A 17,186-nucleotide genomic window follows, 5' to 3' on the forward strand; every position below is an offset into this window, starting at 1 on the left:
CCGAGGCAGGTGGATTGCTTGAGCTCACGAGTTCGAGACCAGCCTGAGCAAGAGTAAGATCCCAGTCTCTACTAAAAAAAAAAAATAGAAAAACTGAGGCAAGAGGATTGCTTAAGCCCATGAGTTGGAGGTTGCTGTGAGCCATGATGACACCACAGCACTCTACATAGGGTGACTGCTTGAGACTCTGTCTAAAAAAAAAAAAAGCGATTTCTACCTCTGTAATGACACTGATCCAAAATGCGGTTAAGATTGAAATAACACATGTAAAGGACACAACACACGTGTCATGCTATAAGGAGGGGGGTAAGAGGAAGAGATTTATCTTGGGTATATCTGTGTCTGCCCCATTTGTGCCACCTATGAGCTCCTTAGGGAGGTCTAAAATTATTTGATGCCCTCATGGAAGATGAGGTATCTACGCACTCAAAGTTCATGCTCTCAGGATATAACTGCGTAAACTTTTTCTTCACTGGTATCATATAAGCTCCGTGGGCACCTCATTCACCTGGGGCTAAGTAACCACCCTTGTACTCAAGAGTTTTTTCCCCCTTCTACTGTTTTTGTTTTGTTTTCTTTTTTTGTTTTTTGAGACAGAGTCTTACTCTGTTGCCCTGGGTCGAGTGCTGTGGTATCATTGTAGCTCACAGCAACCTCAAACTCAAGAGATCCTCTTGCCTCAGTGTCCCAAGTAGCTGAAACTACAGGCACCTGCCACAAGGCCTGGATAGTTTTTCTATTTTTAGTAGAGACAGGTTATTTATTTATTTGTTTGTTTGTTGGGGAATGGTTGAGGGTACAAGCAACCAGATTCTTGCTCTTGCTGGTGCTGGTCTCTTAACTCCTGGGCTCAGGCAATCCCCCGGCCTGGGCCTCCCAGGGTGTTAGGATTACAGGGGTAAGCCACTGCACCCGGCCTCCCCTTCCACTCTCAATTTGGTACCGTCCAGGTGGAGGTTCCTTTGTCGGCGTAGCTCGCTGATGGGCCCTGCAAGGCTCCAGGCATGTGTGGGAAGCCGCAGAAATCAGGGGTGCCAGTATGCCAAAGTCATACCTACCTTGCAAAGTTAAAGATTAGAGAGGTTCAGGGCGAATTTGGACAGGGGTGTGTCTTGAGCCTCCTCCACCATCTCCTGCAGCCTCTGGGCACTCCCCCAAATAAACTCAAAGTAAAACCTGTTTGCTGCGTGTCCCCGTCCGAACCGACTCTGGCGTCCCTCTGCCAGATTTCTGCTTCTGTGGTCGGCCTCCTCCTCCACAGAAATTCTGACGCAGCTCCTGGGTACTTAGCTACCCATTTTTTTTTTTTTTTTACTATTGCTGCACAGCTGGAGAGCCTGTAAAGGCTATTCTGTGGGACTTGGGGGCCACAGCTCACACCTCCCCCGCCCCGCAGCGGTTTCTGAATGAATGAAACCCAGCAGCTAACCCCTAGCCCAGGCACCGGTCCAGGGCGCGGTGCCCCGGCAGAGGCCTTCGGGACCACCTTGAGCGACCTCTCCCCAAACCCCAATCCTCCGGCTTCCTCCACCCTGAAGGCCGGCGAGGCTTTGACCCCCACCTCCGGTCTGCGCAGCGGGAGGTGTCGAATCTGGGGCGGCCTGCGGGTCCCGGAGACTGGGGCCTGGGGTGCTCGGGGTCCGCTGGAGCCGGAGCGGGGTTGCGCGGGAGGAGGGAGGAAGGGAGTCCGGGTAGGGGGGCGCGGGAGGAGGAGAAGGAGGGAGCCCGGGTGGGGGTGCGCGGAAGGGAGGGAGCCCGGGTGGGGGTGCGCGGGAGGAGGAGAAGCCCGGGTGGGGGCGCGCCGGGCCGCCGCGGTCACGTGGCGAGTCAGCCGCACCCGGAGGGGCGAGGCGGGGCCGCGAGTAAATAAATAGGACCGGGCGGCGCCGAGGCCTCTGCGGCTGCGGGGTACCGGTACCGGCATCGGCTGCTCGCTGTAGGGCTGCGGGCCCGGGTCTCGGCAGCGGAGCGCGGTGAGTGCGCGCGGGCGGGCGGGCGGCGCGCAGGGCAGGGGCGCAGCGCCGCGGCGGCGGAAGTGACCTTGGCCCCGGGTGGGGAGCGGCCTGGGCGCGGGCGCCGGGGTCGGCCTCTCTGCGTCCCCAGCGGGCCCAGGCGTGGCCTCGCGGCGTTCCTGGGGGCTGGTGGGGGCGCTGGGTCTTGGCCGGAGGGGAGCGGGGGACCCTGGGGCCTGTCCCTGCCCGGCGCGCGCTCCTCTAAGTCACGGTGAGGTGAAAAGCAAAAAATCACCAACCCGGCCGTCCGCCCTTCCCTGGGGCTGTGCTGGGTGACCCCAGGACCGGGCGGCGGGTATTCAGGGTCGAGGACTTTGCTGGGGAGCCCCGGGAAAGAGGTCTGCGAGGAGTTTGGCCCCGGTCCCAGCCGCTTACCAGCCCCTGGGCCTCGGTGTTTTCAGGACAAATTGCCGAATGTTTCCTGCCATCTGCCATGTATTTTTTCTCCCTCTTATTCCAAAGGGTTTGGGCACCTTTGTGCACATGTCCCACATGCTTCTGGGACCGCTGCTACACGCAGGAACCTTGAACTGGGTGGGTGGGGTGGAAGCTTCGTGATGAGTTAAATCCATAAACAGGAAGAGAAACTCGGCAGAGCGAACAGCAGGAGACTGGATGGGGCTTGCCTGGTCCCCTTCTCTGGGGATGTGGAGGGAGAGGGTGCCTTCCCCAGGCACCAAGGATGCCACCTGGCTGGAGCAGGGATAAGGATTGTACCCCACACCTCATATTCCAAGTCCTGACCCAGTAGAGACTCCCACACCTACAGGAGAAGGGAGGGGCAGGGTGTTCAAAGGGAAACCAAGCCCCACTTGGTATCCTAGAAAAGCTGACTCTTTCTCTGGTGGCCCCGCAGAAGAATGTAATTGAGGTCACTCATGTTGACGAATGAGTAGAATCCAAAGGTCCAGTGAGGAGGCCTGGAAGGTGGCAGCCTGGCGAGGGCTGTTCCTTTTCTTATGCAGAATCCCTTCCTTAATGGAGGGCCGCTCCCTGTAGGCTCTGCCTTGGTGACCTACACCCTTGAGATTCTACAGCGGAAGGGGCTGGGCTGCCCACCCTGTGTAGTTTTTCCAAAGAAAGAGTTGAAGTTCCCTGGGGGAAAGTGGCCTCCGCTCTCGGCTAGGCATCTGTCCCAGAGCTGGGTATTGCCTAGTGAATAGGTGGAGATCCCACAGGCCTGGCTCCCCACACCTCTTTCAGATGTTGGCTCAGGACAACCCTGTTTCCAAACTGGTCAGGCAGTGAGAGGGTAGCAGCCCTTTGGCTTTATGTAAAAACTGCCCACATGATGCTGACTTAGCTATTTGGGCTGAGGTCCTTTTCCTAGACAAGTTCCTTCTTTTTCCCTAATCTCTGGTCCTAGGAGCTGGAAGGGGAAGTTGCACAAATCTTTTGTATTGCCCTTGGCAGTGGCACAGAGAAGTGCTGGGAGATCACATTGCAGAGGCCCTGGGATGCCTGTAGGGTGTTTTAAGAGTAGCAATGCATTACAATTATGTAGAATAGCACATCCTTGGGAGATAAGGACTTGAAATGACAGACTGTAGAGTTACAGGGCTGCTGCCTAATGGTTTGGCAGAAGGAAAGGATTAGAAATACATTGAACTGTAAGAAATGGGAGTTTTTATAGATTGGAAATGGACGCTTTCTCATGATTCATTTAAGGGGAGATGGTGGAGTCGGCTCCTGAACTCAGGTGTATATTGCTCCTGAGGTTTTGCGGTGGCAGGTGGCAGTCTGTACTGGGCAGCTTCCGTCAATGTACAGTCCAGGAGCTGCCTAAGAAAGAGGTATGGGAGGTAACCCTAGTCCTTGCTGGCCAGTTAATCCTCATAGTCCCCCCTGGGTTGCGTGGAGTAGGAGATGGAGGAAGGCTTTAACCCCATTACATATTCAGACTTTTAACAAAGTCTCTTTTTTTTTCACTCTGTTGCCCTGGGTAGAGTGCCGTGGCATTAGCCTAGCTTACAGCAATCTCGAACTCCCAGGTTCAAGGGATCCTCCTGCCTCAGCCTCCCCAGTAGCTAGCTGGAGCTACAGGCACCAGTTAGGTTTTATGTTTTGTGTGTGAGAAGGTTTTCTATTTGTAGTAGAGATGGGGTCTGCCCCTTGCTCAGGCTGGTCTCAAACTTCTGAGCTCAAGAAATCCTCTAGTCTTGGCCTCCCAGACTGCTGGGATTACCGACATGAGCCACTCTGCCTAGCCTAATCCTCTCATTTTTAACCTCAAATCTTATACTCCCCTTCTACAATCCTGGGGCTTCCTAATCTGAGGCTCCCCTGGGATCAGAGTGGGTATGTTCCTTCTCCCTTTCCCTTGAGGATCCCCTCAGGGGCAGCAGGTTCTCTGTGTTTCCACGTCAGCTCCCACTCCTGTGCCCGTTTCTGCATCTTTGATGGGGACCTCGTACCTCCTCTGTGCTGTTCCTCACTTTATGATCCTTTGTGTCAGGTTGCTATGAGCTATGTTGAGGCCAGGGCATTCCAGCCTGGGCAACAGGGCAAGACTGTCTCAAAACAAACAATAAAAAAGCTATGTCAGTCTGTAAACAATGTTATTAAAATGTATATAACTCCTGTCTTTTCTACTCACTGCTGGTGAGATTTATCTAAGTTAATATATACAGATCTAAGGCATTCCTCTTAAATGTGTCACAGTATTTGTCTACTGAGAGAAGGTAGATACTTTTTCAATGTGGCTCACAGTGCTACAGTAAACTTTTTTTTTTTTGCAGTTTTTTTTGGCTGGGGCTGGGTTTGAACCCGCCACCTCTGGCATATGGGGCCGGGCGCCCTACTCCTTTGAGCCCCAGGCGCCGCCCAGTAAACATTCTTGTATCTCTGAGACACTTCAGGAGATTCTCTGGGGTAAAAGCAGCAATAGAATTAACCGCTGTGTCCTAAGGTGGGTGCATTTTCCATTTTGCTGGGTATTGGCAATGTGGTGGTGTCGATTCACACCCTCGGTAGCGTGGAGAGTTCCTCTTACTCATATTTACCAACCCTGGAGATTACCAGACCTATCATTTTTTGCTGATCTGATGGGTTTGACATGGTATATACCTCTGTTAGTTTTCATGACTAGAAATTCAAATTTAATTCTTTGTCCTATTATAGCATCGATGAGTGACGTTTCTCCTGTTTTGGGGATTGGTTAGTGAAGCTGGAGAAGTGTGTGAGGTCTCAGTGCTGACTTAACTTTTCCAGCTCGTAGATGAGAGCGCTGAGGCATCCGCAGATTTGCACCATCATTGGAATCACTTCCCGGGGTGTCCAACCTGCGGCCCAAGGGCCCTATGCAGATTATTTGAGGACTGTTTTGCTTCTCTGTGGTGTGTGATATATGAAAAAGTATGCAGGGATGTTTTCTTTGGCTCATCAGCTTTCCTCAGTGTTTGTACATTTACTGTGTGGTCCCCGGCAACTCTCCTTCCAACGTATGGCAGAAGAGACCAAAGGTTGGACACCCCTGAAAGATCATTGTGGAATTTCACCTAGAATCTTACCTCTTGGCATTTAACTGTCTCTCCTTAGGGACACTCATTCAGGGCTTGCTCATAAAACTACAGCCTTCTAGAAGTTGAGTGCTTTTCTGGCATTGATGGTTTGTTAAGGGAGGGATATGTGGCTGGCAGTCTCGACTCTGTTATCTCTCCTTACCAGGCCAATACCTCCTTTGGGCTGGTCATTAAGATAATCTAGTGTCACCAGCAAGCATGGAGGACAGGCCCTAGACCTCCAAGATGGTGAACTGATCCTGCAGAGAGCACTGTGGGGAACATCTAGACCTTCCACCCTACTAGAACAAGTGGGGCCGGGCTGCTCCATGACCTTCTGGCCTGCTGACCTGGACTTGGGCGGGATGTGTCCACACACACACAGAGTCTCACTGTTTCCTGGCTTGCGCAAATCCTGGCAGGGTGGTGCCAGGCAAGAGCTTCTGCCATTTGAAGGTTTGAACTTCTGTCAGATCACATCAGAGGGCTAGGAGCCATCTGCTACCCACTCCCAATCTACCTAACTCTGCTAGTGTGTATGGTGTGCTTGCTTTTTTGTTTGTTTGTTTTTCTTTTTTTGAGACAGAGTCTCACTTTGTTGCTCTCGGTAGAGTGCTATGGCATCATACTCATAGCAACCTCTAACTCTTGGGCTCAAGCGATCCTCTTGCATCAGCCTCCCAAGTAACTCACTGCCCACAATGCCTGGCTTTTTTTTTTGTTTGTAGAGACAGAGTCTCACTTTATTGCCCTCAGTAGAGTGCCATGGTGTCACACAGCTCATAGCAACCTCCAACTCCTGGGCTTAGGCGATTCTTTTGCCTCAGCCTCCCAAATAGCTGGGACTGCAGGTACCTGCCACAATGCCCAGCTATTTTTGTTGCATTTTGGCCAGGGCCAGGTTTGAACCATCCACCTTTGGTATATGGGGCTGGCGCCCTGCTCACTGAGCCACAGGTGCCGCCCATGCCTGGCTGTTTTTTAGAGGCAGGGTCTCACTCTGGCTGTGGCTGCTCTTGAACCTGTGAGCTCAGGCAATCCACCTGCCTTAGCCTCCCAGAGTGGGGTGTGCTTTCTTATCAGGATAGCAGAATCAATTAACATTTAAGGCCTTGCCAGTAATAAATAGTATGTGATTATTTTTTACCCAAAATGGAATACTTTTGAAAATAAAAATAATTTCTCTGGGACAGCAAGTGTTAACTGTCCTGTGCGTAGGAAGGTGTCTATTAATCCTACCGGTGAGGGGGAGTTTTTTCAGCATGGAGCATGGGAGGCACTTTAAAAAGAGCATCTCCCTCCAACTTCCATCAGCCTGGTGACACGAGTCTGTTCCTGGGGCCCCAAGAGAAAAATAAGACCAGACCCTGGAGGTGAGGCTTGCTCTGCGTCCACCAGGGCCTGGGAGGCCCAGTGTCACCTGGCCTGCAGCTGGATTAGGGCGCTGTTGTGCTCTTGGTGATCTCAGTAAAATCCCAGAGGATCTCTGAACACTAATAAAGCAGGCCAAGGGTCCTTCAGTTCCAAACATGGTGAATCAGTATCTCGGTAAGTATAACAGACCCAGGGGACAAAAGCTTCCAAAACTTACTAGAATGCTGACTACCCAAATTGTCTTGCTTCCTAGCAGCAATTAAAAAATCATTGTCAGTTGCAAGCAGCCTTTGGAGTGCCTGTATCTTAAGCCTGCAGTAGGGATTTTCCACCTGTGTGCAGGATGTGGGGTTGCTACAGTTGATCGTAAGCCGAGCTGCACTCAGAGTGCTGTAGCCGGTGTCTCTGGGCCTGGGGGACACAGCTTGGGTACACTGACTCTGCTGCCCTTGGCTTTTGATGGGTGACTGGCAGGTGGCCAGCAGAGGAGCTTGGGAATGGCCTAAGTGTATGCAGTGTAGCAACTTCTGATCCTCTGGGTTCCCTGGGAGCCTACAGGGCTGGTTGGTAGGGTTGCTGCCATTGCTGTTTCTGCATCACACAGCAGTTAGGAGCAGAAGGCTGTGGCTGTTAGGGGACAGCAGGGGACAGAGGCAGCCATGACTGTTTATAAGGAGAGAAAGGAGCCCTTTTTCTTTCCTTTGAGACATGTTCTTACTCTGTCACCCTGGTTAGAGGGAAGTGGTGTCGTCATAGCTCATTGCAGCCTCCGATTGCTGGGCTCAAGTCATCCTTCTGCCTCAGCCTTGCAAGTAGCTAAGACCATCACACCCAGCTAATTTTTCTATATTTTGTAGAGATGGGATCTTGTTCTTGCCCAGGCTGGTCTTGAACTCCTGAGCTCAAGGGGTCCTCCCACCTCAGCCTCACAAAGAAGCTAGCTCATGCTAGGATTACAGGCATGAGTCACTGCGTTTGGCCCTGGCCTGGTTCTGTTTTCGATTTAAACATGACAAATCAAGAAGCCAAGCAAGCATGTCTTCATTAGGAGCAAAAACATAAAACGTGAAATAACCACATCAAGGCTGTGACTCAAACTCAAGATGGAAAGGTCTCGGGTCTCCTTTGGGTTGATCCAGAGCATAATCGAGATCAACACAGTCCTGCTCACCACAGGGCTGCTCTGACATTCAGGTTGATTGGCCAGGTGAATTTGGGGTGTGTGGAGACAGAGACCTGCATGGTCTTGTTTTGTGGGTGTACTGACTGAAGTGGTCGAAACCTGACCAGCGACTGCCTTTAATGGCAGCGAGAGGGAAGACAAGTTTTTATGGACAAGAAACTCATGAAATTCTCTGCCAAGGTCCCACCAGGTCTTCACAAACCTGCCTTCCCACCTTCCTACTGGTCTGGAACCACTTAGCTGTATGGGCGAAATGTAGGTACTTAATTTCTTTGGTTTTTTAGAGCTGTGAAAAGGTTAGCAGAAGCCCCACAGGGCCTGTGGGCAGGGAAGAGCAAGGTACTGGGTGAAGGCTACTGGAAATACATTCACTTTTTTTCCTGTGTCAGCCAGAAGATTGCAGTTGGCTTTTATGGAAATTTCAGGCATCTGTCTCCCTCTCCTTAAATCCTTTACAGATTTAGAGTCCAATCTGCCTGAGGGCTTTTTAATCCTGTAAGAAAGCTTTCGTGAGCAAGTGTGAGGCAGCTGAAAGAGTGTGCGGACTTAAACCTTCCTGTGACGCGGTGTCCCCCCCCTACCCCCAATGCTCATTCTCCTTCCAGAATCTCAAGGTCTGTCTTTGTCATGGGAATGGCTTCCAGATGGTCAGGGAACTGTTTTGCCTGGAGAGGAGGGTGCTTTGTTTGGTTGATAGGATCACTTGGCCACGTGCTCCTTTTTTCCAAATGACAGCATTCTGCAGGACTTCAGTGGGACATGCGTTCATGGAAACTGTTAAGTGCTCTACAAGTTTGAGGAAGAAAGAAATAAGCATAGCTCATTTTTTAAAAGCCAGAAATTAGCTTGGAAAAGGGACAGAGTGGAGCAGTGGAACCCAGGTGTGCCCCGAGTGGCCCAGCTGACCCCTAGTACTGACGTCCGCCTGCCAGTTCTCCCAGCAGCCCCTGTCCTGAAGGGCTCTGTGGCATGCAAGCGTCCTCCTGTTGGGGCCTCCTTCCCTTGTGAAATAAGGACTTTTGGTTCATCATCTCCTGTAAATGAAGACACCGATCCAAAAAAAACACAGAATTGAGAAATAAAGGGAGTGTTTGCCTACACCAGAGGAAGTGAGAGTGGGTTGCTGCTTCATGCTAAGACCCCGTGACTGGCTTGTCCCATGACTGCCTCATCAACAGCACAGCTGGTTATTTTCACCATCTGCATTTGTCCAAAATTTTCGAGGTTTGTTCGGTTGTAGAGGGACAAAGGTATCTGACACTCATTGGAGTAAAATTGCCACTGCTCTCAGGGCATCTGTGTCTGACCCTCCTAGACGGCACAGTTGGGGTTCCTATGCTCTGGACTCTCGGCGGTCACAAGCATTTTTGGATGTTAAACGTGGAGGTTAATTAGGGTTACAAAGCTTATTTTAGTCTAGACTCTGGGTGACATGTGGTATTGGAATAGGTTTGACATGAACTGGAATTACCTGGGGTCTCAAAGTGGGGGATGGGGTGAAGGGAAGGAGGGAGCAGGGCCTGCTGGAGTGGGCAGTCATGGTTATTGCATGCCAGGTACCGGGTAGCGGCTTCGGACTCGTCAGTTCATGCTCAACTTCCACCTGGACATGGGTGGTCATTAGCTCCATTCTACAGGTGGTGAAAGTGTGGCTGGGGGAATGGTGGGTGCCCAAGGACACCAGCTAGCAAGAGGCAGAGCTGCTATCATATGCAGGCCTTCCTGACTGTGAGCACAGAGCTTGTCCTCTACACCTGGCTACAGCAGCTGGTGCCCCGCCCCCCCAGGACCCCAGCCCTGGGCTGAAAGGGCTGCTTCCCAGTGCTCAGCCCAGAACAAATGGGTCGGGGCTCCAGTCCATAGTCCATGGTCACAGGGAGCTTAGTGATGAGTAGGGAGCATGAAGTTGATGGCAGACGTGGAGAGGACCTGCAGAACCAAGGGAAAGAGGGGTGAGTGCAGTGACACCCTACGCTGTGACGTGGCAAGGGGACCCCTCGGGACACGGGAGTGGTGTTGGCAGGTGGGCAGGTGGGAGTGTGAGCCATTTGGGGCATGGGGGTGCCTGTGTTCCCTGCCAGCACAGAAACTAAAGAAATCTTTTTAAAAATCCAGGTTGCCATGGAGGCGCTCCCATTATCCATTTGGCTTATTATTTAATATCTCAACAGAGACACTAAGCCGCCAGGGAGGCACTCCTGTTTGATATGCTGGGAGCAGCAGCCGTGTCCCTGGAGCAGTGATGGTGAGGGCAGGAGGTGACCCTTCCTAAGGGGATTCTAGGGGGCTGTTAGTCTGAGCTTCTACCTGAAGCAAATGGACACCCATGGTTCTCACAAGCCCCTCTTGTCTTGGAAGAGGGTTCCAACACCAAGTGTATCTTTGATGATATTGACAATTTAAAAAAAATGGCAATGCCAGGCATGATGGCTCACACCTGTAATCCCAGCACTCCAAGAGGCTAGGGCGGCTGGATTGCCAGAGCTCACAGGTTCCAGACCAGCCTAAGCCAGGGCAAGACCCCATTTCTAAAAATAGCCAGGTGTTGTGGCAGACACCTGTAGTCCCAGCTACTTGGGAGCCTGAGGCAAGAGAATTGCTTGAGCCCAAGAGTTTGAGGTTGCTGTGAGCTGTGATGTCACAGCACTCTACCATAGGTGACCAAGTGAGACTCTGGCTCAAAAAAAATTGGGCGGTGCCTGTGGCTCAGTAAGTAGGGTCCCAGCCCCATATACTGACAGTGGTGGGTTCAAACTCGGCCCCAGCCAAACTGCAACAACAACAACAACAAAATAGCTGGGCGTTGTGGCAGACACCTGTAGTCCCAGCTACTCAGGAGGCTGAGGTAGGAGAATCGGCTAAGCCCAGGAGTCGGAGGTTGCTGAGAGCTGTGACGTAACAGCACTCTACCAAGTGTGACAAAGTGAGACTCTCTCTAAAAAGAAAATGTCAAGAGTTAGTCAGAAGCAGCCTTGTCTGTCTGTCCAGGAGACCTGTTTCCACTGGGGTTGGAGGCTGCAGGGGTTGTTGACACATGTGGTCGTGTGAGACCTGCCAGCCCCAGCCTCACTGAGAGAGGGAAGGTGAAGCAGGACCTCACTAGGGAGGACGCCTCCCTGGTGCAGGGGAGTCAATTGGAAATACACTAAGGGGTCATTAGAACAAATGTTCTTTTATTGAATTGGTGGCTCTAGGCCTTGGGTAGTACTGCTACTATTCTTAAAAACAAACAAACAGAAACATAAAACTTTGAAGTAACAGGAATATATATTCATTAAAAAAGGGAGTGACGCCTGTGGCTCAAAGGATTAGGGTGCCGGCCCCATATGTCGGAGGTGGCAGGTTCAAACCCAGCTAAGGCCCCCCCCAAAAGAGGCAAAGATAGTGAAAAAGAACAGTCTCCTTGCCACAGTGCTTGGCTCCTCTGCGCTTTCTTGCCATCATCTGTATGGACACGGCTCTGTGTGCAGGACGGGACTCGGGGCCCCCACACTCACGGTAGTCCATCCTCTGCAGTTTGCTTTCTTCCCTCCTGACAGTGACTGGGGCATTTTTACTTCCTCAGGACAGCACAGCTGAACTCCAGCTGGTTCCTTTTTTAGTGCTACTATGTGTTCTGTGGAGCTGTTTCCCAAAATTTAACAGTTGCTTCTGTTACCAGCCACTTGCTTTACTTGACTCTTTTCCTGAAATAGAACATTTAATGAACTCCTGTGTACCTGTGTCTTGGCAGTTGGGGGCCAATGTGTCTGTGGGATGCATTTCTAAATGTCAGATTGCTGAGTCAGAGCGCATGAAGATTTAGAAAGGAACAGGTGTCACTGGGCGGCTCTCTGTTTGTAGCCAGCCCTGAGTGCTCGCTGGCTGGCCTCCGACTCCCCACGTCCTGGGCCCCACTGAGAAGCACTGACCTGTCCAGCCTTCGTTGACCTGAGATGGGACACGAATCACCATGGCTCTTTCTGTGTCTCCCTGAAGTTGAACTTCTCTTTCCATCTGTGTCCTGTAATTCTTTCTGTTCAGTCAGAAAGAATTCTGTTCAGTTACCATTTTTCCATTAACAGTTTCCAGTTTTCTGATTTGCAACAGGCTATTGTGTATCAAGGACAAGACGCCATAGCATATATGGGTTAGCACTATTTTTTTCTCTTGTTTATTTTAAAAGAGAAACTTTGTATTTTATGCCAGTTGTAGGCTTTCCTTCCTCTAGTGTTACCTTTTTTAAAGTGTTGACTTTTATGTTGTACTTAAGATCTTTGTTGCAAGTGGCACTTCTGTGAGTATGGAGTCAAGTTCAAGTTCAGCCTTACCCACACGTCCTTGTGAGTCTGTTCTCTTCCTCTGGCCCTGTGGGTGCACTGATCCCCACATTTTTTATTTTTTTTAACCAGGGCTGGGTTTGAACCCACCACCTCTGGCATATGACCCCTTTGAGCCACAGGCGCCGCCCCTGATCCCCACATTGGGGGAGAAAGGTGTTTCTGAGGGGTCTGTTGCTGTCTCATGCTTTGTCCCCAGGCCAGTACTGCCCAGCATTTCAGAATACGTTTTGCTGCCCCAGAGAGCCTGCTTCAGTCAGAACTCTTCCAGGACCATCTTACTGTCCTCACTTGTTTATCCTCCAGATGAATTGTGGCTTAAGCCCCTGGAGGTGAGGGGCAGGACCTCACCCAGCTCCCCAGTGCAGGCCCCTGTCCAGGAAATGCTTCTTGCTTTTGTTAGAGCCGTCTGCTTAGGAGGGTGACTCATAATTCGAGCTCTAAGTTGTGTCTTCTGACTCACAAGCCAGCCCATGACCAAAATCCTCCTTTCTAGAAAGCTTCATCTTCCAAAGAAGCCGGAAGCAGAGCCGTTGGCTGACTGGAAAAACCAGAGAGGATCCCAGGAGGCTGGTGCCAAATAGCTTTGCTCCCGCAGTCTCCACCTGCTGGCCGGTACCCAGCACATGTCGGCCTGTGTTGCATGGGGAGGGGCCCGTGGTATCCCACTGGCCCTCCACTCAGGCACAGTCACACGGACCCTTTACACTTTCAGATCCCTGACTCGGGAAAAGTCTTCCAAACTTTGTCCTACAAGTCCCCACAAAGCAGTTTAGAACTAGCTGAGAGGGCCTGGGCCCGGCCTTGGCTTTCTCAGGGGTGTGCACATGGTTGTGTTGTGCTGTGGGCGTGGGTTGGGATTTGCAGGTGAGGCCGTGGATCCTTGGGGCTTCTCTGCCACAGCCAGGACAACAGCTAAGACGGTGCCCTATTGTGGGTTAAGCACTGGATTCAAATGAAAGAGAAGCACCCTGACGTCATCTGTCCTTTCCAGGTAGACCTAGGATCCAACATGTGGCGGCTCTTGGCCTCCCTCTGCTGCCTGTTGGTGCTGACCAGTGCCTGGAGCAAGCCCTATTTCCATCCCCTGTCAGATGAACTGGTCAACTTCATCAACAAGCAGAACTCCACGTGGCAGGTGGGCTGTGGGGCTGCTCCCTGAAGATGTCCCCTCTGCTTGCTGATCCGTGCAGTCTGACTCCAGGGAGAGGGGTGGCTCCAGCTGTGGCCCATAGAACATTCTGGACAGTTAAAGAATGAGCTGACCCAGAGTCCTGGCAGCTCAGGACCCTTCTACCCCTCCCTGTCCCATACACATACCAGGCAGGCCCTGTGCAGCCCCCTGGGTGAGGCTGGTCAGCTCTGGCCCCTTCTGGTTTCTGCCCAGCCTGGGAATCACAGGAACCGAGATGTGCGGAATAAGCTGTGTTCAGGGCTGCAGAGGGTCTCTTGTCTCAGCAGGTCAGAGCAGACACCACAGGTGTGAGAGCTGTGCTTTGCCCAGGTGTCACTGCAGGCTGTCCCCTAACCCTACCCCAGCCTGCTTGGTGCCCAACCCTCGTGTCTCTGAGTTAGGTGGGGTCCCTGGCCTTTCTGGGTCAGGGCTGTGTGTGGGAGACTGTCTCAGGCACCACCGTCTTTCAGGCTGGACACAACTTCCGCAACGTGGACATGAGCTACCTGAAGAGGCTGTGCGGGTCCTTCCTGGGTGGGCCCAAGCTGCCCCAGAGGTAAGTGCTGCTCCCCCAGCACCACGGTCACGTGAGCAGTGGGAAGGAGGAGGGATACCTCCTGGCCTGTAGAGCCTCAGGACAAGCCATCTGATTGCCATTGGTGTTTTATTTTTCTAGAAAACTCTGCAGTGGACATTTTCATGCAAATATTATTCTTTTTAACAAGCATCGGAAATGTCTGAGGATGGGATGGTTAAGTTGCAGGCAGCCACCATCTCATGGTGGTGACGAGGTTACAGGTGCCGTGAGGATCCTGGGCAGGTGTTTATGATTGGGGGAGGGCAGGATGGGCCAAGCCACAAACACTATCTGGACCCCGTGGATAAATGAAAAGTCTCCATTAAGTCAGTCAAGAAAGAAGCATGTGGGATAAGTTGCCCTGAGCCACAGAATTCGGTTCTGCTCTGTGACCTTCTGAGGGAACCCTTCCTGCAGGTTCTCCTGTACACCTTGTGCTCACTTCCTTCTGAGGCGAGTGTAACCCTGCCCATGGTCAGCTGCTGCTAATGCCAGAAGCTTTTGCAGGGTGGGAGAGAGAGTCCTAGACTAAGGAGCTTGTAACAGTGACATTCCTTTATCCAGAGTGAAGTTTGCTAAGGACATGAATTTGCCTAAGAGCTTCGATGCGCGGGAGCAGTGGTCACACTGTCCAACCATCAAGGAGATCAGAGACCAGGGCTCCTGTGGCTCATGCTGGGTGAGGCCCTGGCCGGTGGGCATAGGTGGGGAGTGGTCAGGGGGATTGGGGTGGGGCCAGCTATGTATGACAAGTTACGTAAACTATCTGTTCCATTAGTATAGAAATAACAATGCTTCCTGTGGCCCAGAGTTATGCAGGGATTAGGTGGAGTGGTGTGCAAGGCCCTGCAGATGGAAGCCCCACAGACATGGGGCGGGGAGTGATTTCCTTTCTCTGACCCTCTGTCCTTTCAGTAGATATGGGGAGCTCTGAGTGCTGCTCTGTTTCGTGAGAGTGCCCTGTCTGCATCAACAAGTTTAGTCGTGTTATTTCACTGTAAAATACATGTAATAGAGAATTTAAGCATCACAACCTTTTTAAGGTATAGTTCTGCAGCTTCTTCCTGTTGTGCACTGTAACCCCTGTCCATCCATGGAGCTCTTCTCATCTCCTCAAACACCGACTCCCCAGCCCCTGGCACCCCCATTCTCTTTGTCTCTTTGAATTTGATTCCTCTATGGATTGCATATAAGTGGGGTCTCATGGCATTTGAACAAGTTGTGTATTTATATTAAAAAAAAAAAAAGGCCAGATGTGATGCTTATGGCTATAATCCTTGTATTCTGGGAGGCTGAGGCAGGAGGATCACTTGAGCCCAGAGAGTCTGAGGTTGCTGTGAGCTAAGCTGATGCCAGGGTACTCTCGCCCAGGGTAACAGTGAGACTCTGTCTCAAAAAAAAAGACATTTCAGGAATTAACTGAGTTCCCATGGAGAGGGGTTCAAGGTAAATTTCTCTTGCTTTGAATATGAGACTGAGCCCCACGAGCCTGCCCTGACAGTAGCTCTCCAGATGGTGCGCTCTGGTCCTGGTGCTGGCTGGAGGAGGGAGGCCACAGTCCAAAGTGGCGGCCTGCTCACTTGGATGTGGCTTGTTCCTGCAGGCCTTCGGGGCTGTGGAGTCCATTTCTGACCGGATCTGCATCCACACCAACGGGCACGTCAGTGTGGAGGTGTCCGCAGAGGACCTGCTCACCTGCTGTGGCGGCCAATGTGGGGACGGGTGAGTCCGGGGTTGGCACCAGGACACTCTCTGGTAGAGAATAATGACGTGGGGGACTCCCTGGGAGAGGGAAGTGCTAGAGTCAGGAGGTGTCTCCTTGGCTGAGACAGTGTTAGGGACTTGGGGCATCTGGAAGTGGGACCTGATCTGGCTGCTGCTTTCTGGGAAGTACCTGTAACCAGGATGGCCCCACAGATCTGTGCAGACCATGGAGTCCAGGTCTGGTTTTTGTGTCTTGCTTCTTTTCCTGCTCAGGGAAAGGTAATCGCCTTGGGGCCTGTTTCTTTATCTGTAATGAAGGATGTTCTGAGGGTCTTCAGGTTGGTTGCACAGAACTAACTCTGGATCTCTGGTGCCTACTAGGGCTAAAGTCTGGCCTTGGTTCTGCAGTAGTGGTGGCCAGCCTCGGCTCAGATTAGGAATATCTGGAAGCTTAAAAACAAATGTGGTTGGTACAGAGAGTGGAGCTGATAATCCCAGCAAGTGGGGGGAGGCCAAGGTAGAAGGATCTCTTGAGGCCAGGAGTTCCAGACCAGCCAAGGTACTGTCTCTGCTAAAAGTTACACAAAAAACGAACCGGACATGATGGTACATACCTGTCCTCCTAGCTACTCCAGAGGCCAAGGCAGGGGGATTGCTTGATTCCAGAAGTGAGGCTGCAGTGAGCTATGATGATGCTACTACCCTCTAGCCTGGGTGGCAAAACCCCTGTCTCAAGAATAAAAAACTACCTGGGGCCTCACCCAAACCACTTAAGTCAGTGCCATTGGCAATGGGGTTTTTTATAAGTACCTGAGCTGCTTGGTTGAGAATCACCGTTCTAGAATGAAGGCCACATATGGCCTACTTTGAAGGAGGCGTGAACGTGAGAGGTCCATCTTCTCCAGGCGTGGGTGGTGACCTGGAAGGAGGGCATATCTAGGGAGGATGAGTTGGGTTGGGGACCAGGAGGACTGTTGTGACAGTTGAGGGGGTTGGGGGGGCCCCAGGAGTGACCGTGGGCTCTCAAACTTCCCTCATGATGAATTTAATCAGAGTTTCTTTTTTGTAGCTGCAACGGTGGCTATCCTGCCGAAGCTTGGAACTTCTGGACAAGGAAAGGCCTGGTTTCTGGTGGGCTCTATGAGTCCCATGTAGGTGCGTGCACCCTCGGCCCTGTCTGGCGGGTGGATGTGTACGCAGGGGGTCCTGACAGCTTCATGTTCCCTTAGAAAGTGAAGGTTGAGGGCAGAGGGCTGGGCTGAGAATAGACAGACAAACCATGCCTCATGGCAGGACTGAGGGTGCCAGTGCTGCAGGCACAGGCTGCCTGGGACGGGGCTCGG

General features: G+C 51.9%; 1 protein-coding gene across 3 annotated transcripts in view; it reads left to right on the plus strand.

Annotated features, from left to right (window-relative positions):
* Positions 1-1,886: 1,886 nt before the first annotated feature.
* The window catches only part of CTSB (cathepsin B), an 18,692-nt gene continuing 3,392 nt past the window's right edge, over positions 1,887-17,186 (plus strand). The window contains exons 1-6 of one of the 3 annotated variants that reach the window (XM_003793918.3): positions 1,887-1,973; positions 13,383-13,526; positions 14,033-14,118; positions 14,704-14,818; positions 15,743-15,861; positions 16,913-16,998. In XM_003793918.3, coding sequence (XP_003793966.1) covers positions 13,401-13,526; positions 14,033-14,118; positions 14,704-14,818; positions 15,743-15,861; positions 16,913-16,998 — 532 coding nt within the window. In that variant the 5' untranslated portion in view covers positions 1,887-1,973; positions 13,383-13,400. Of the gene's footprint in view, positions 1,974-13,382; positions 13,527-14,032; positions 14,119-14,703; positions 14,819-15,742; positions 15,862-16,912; positions 16,999-17,186 lie in introns of those variants that run through there. The other 2 variants (XM_023515528.1, XM_023515529.1) reach the window with 2 other exon arrangements.

This window comes from Otolemur garnettii, unplaced genomic scaffold (assembly GCF_000181295.1).
Source record: "Otolemur garnettii isolate 467f Iridium unplaced genomic scaffold, OtoGar3 scaffold00074, whole genome shotgun sequence".
NCBI lineage: Eukaryota > Metazoa > Chordata > Mammalia > Primates > Galagidae > Otolemur > Otolemur garnettii.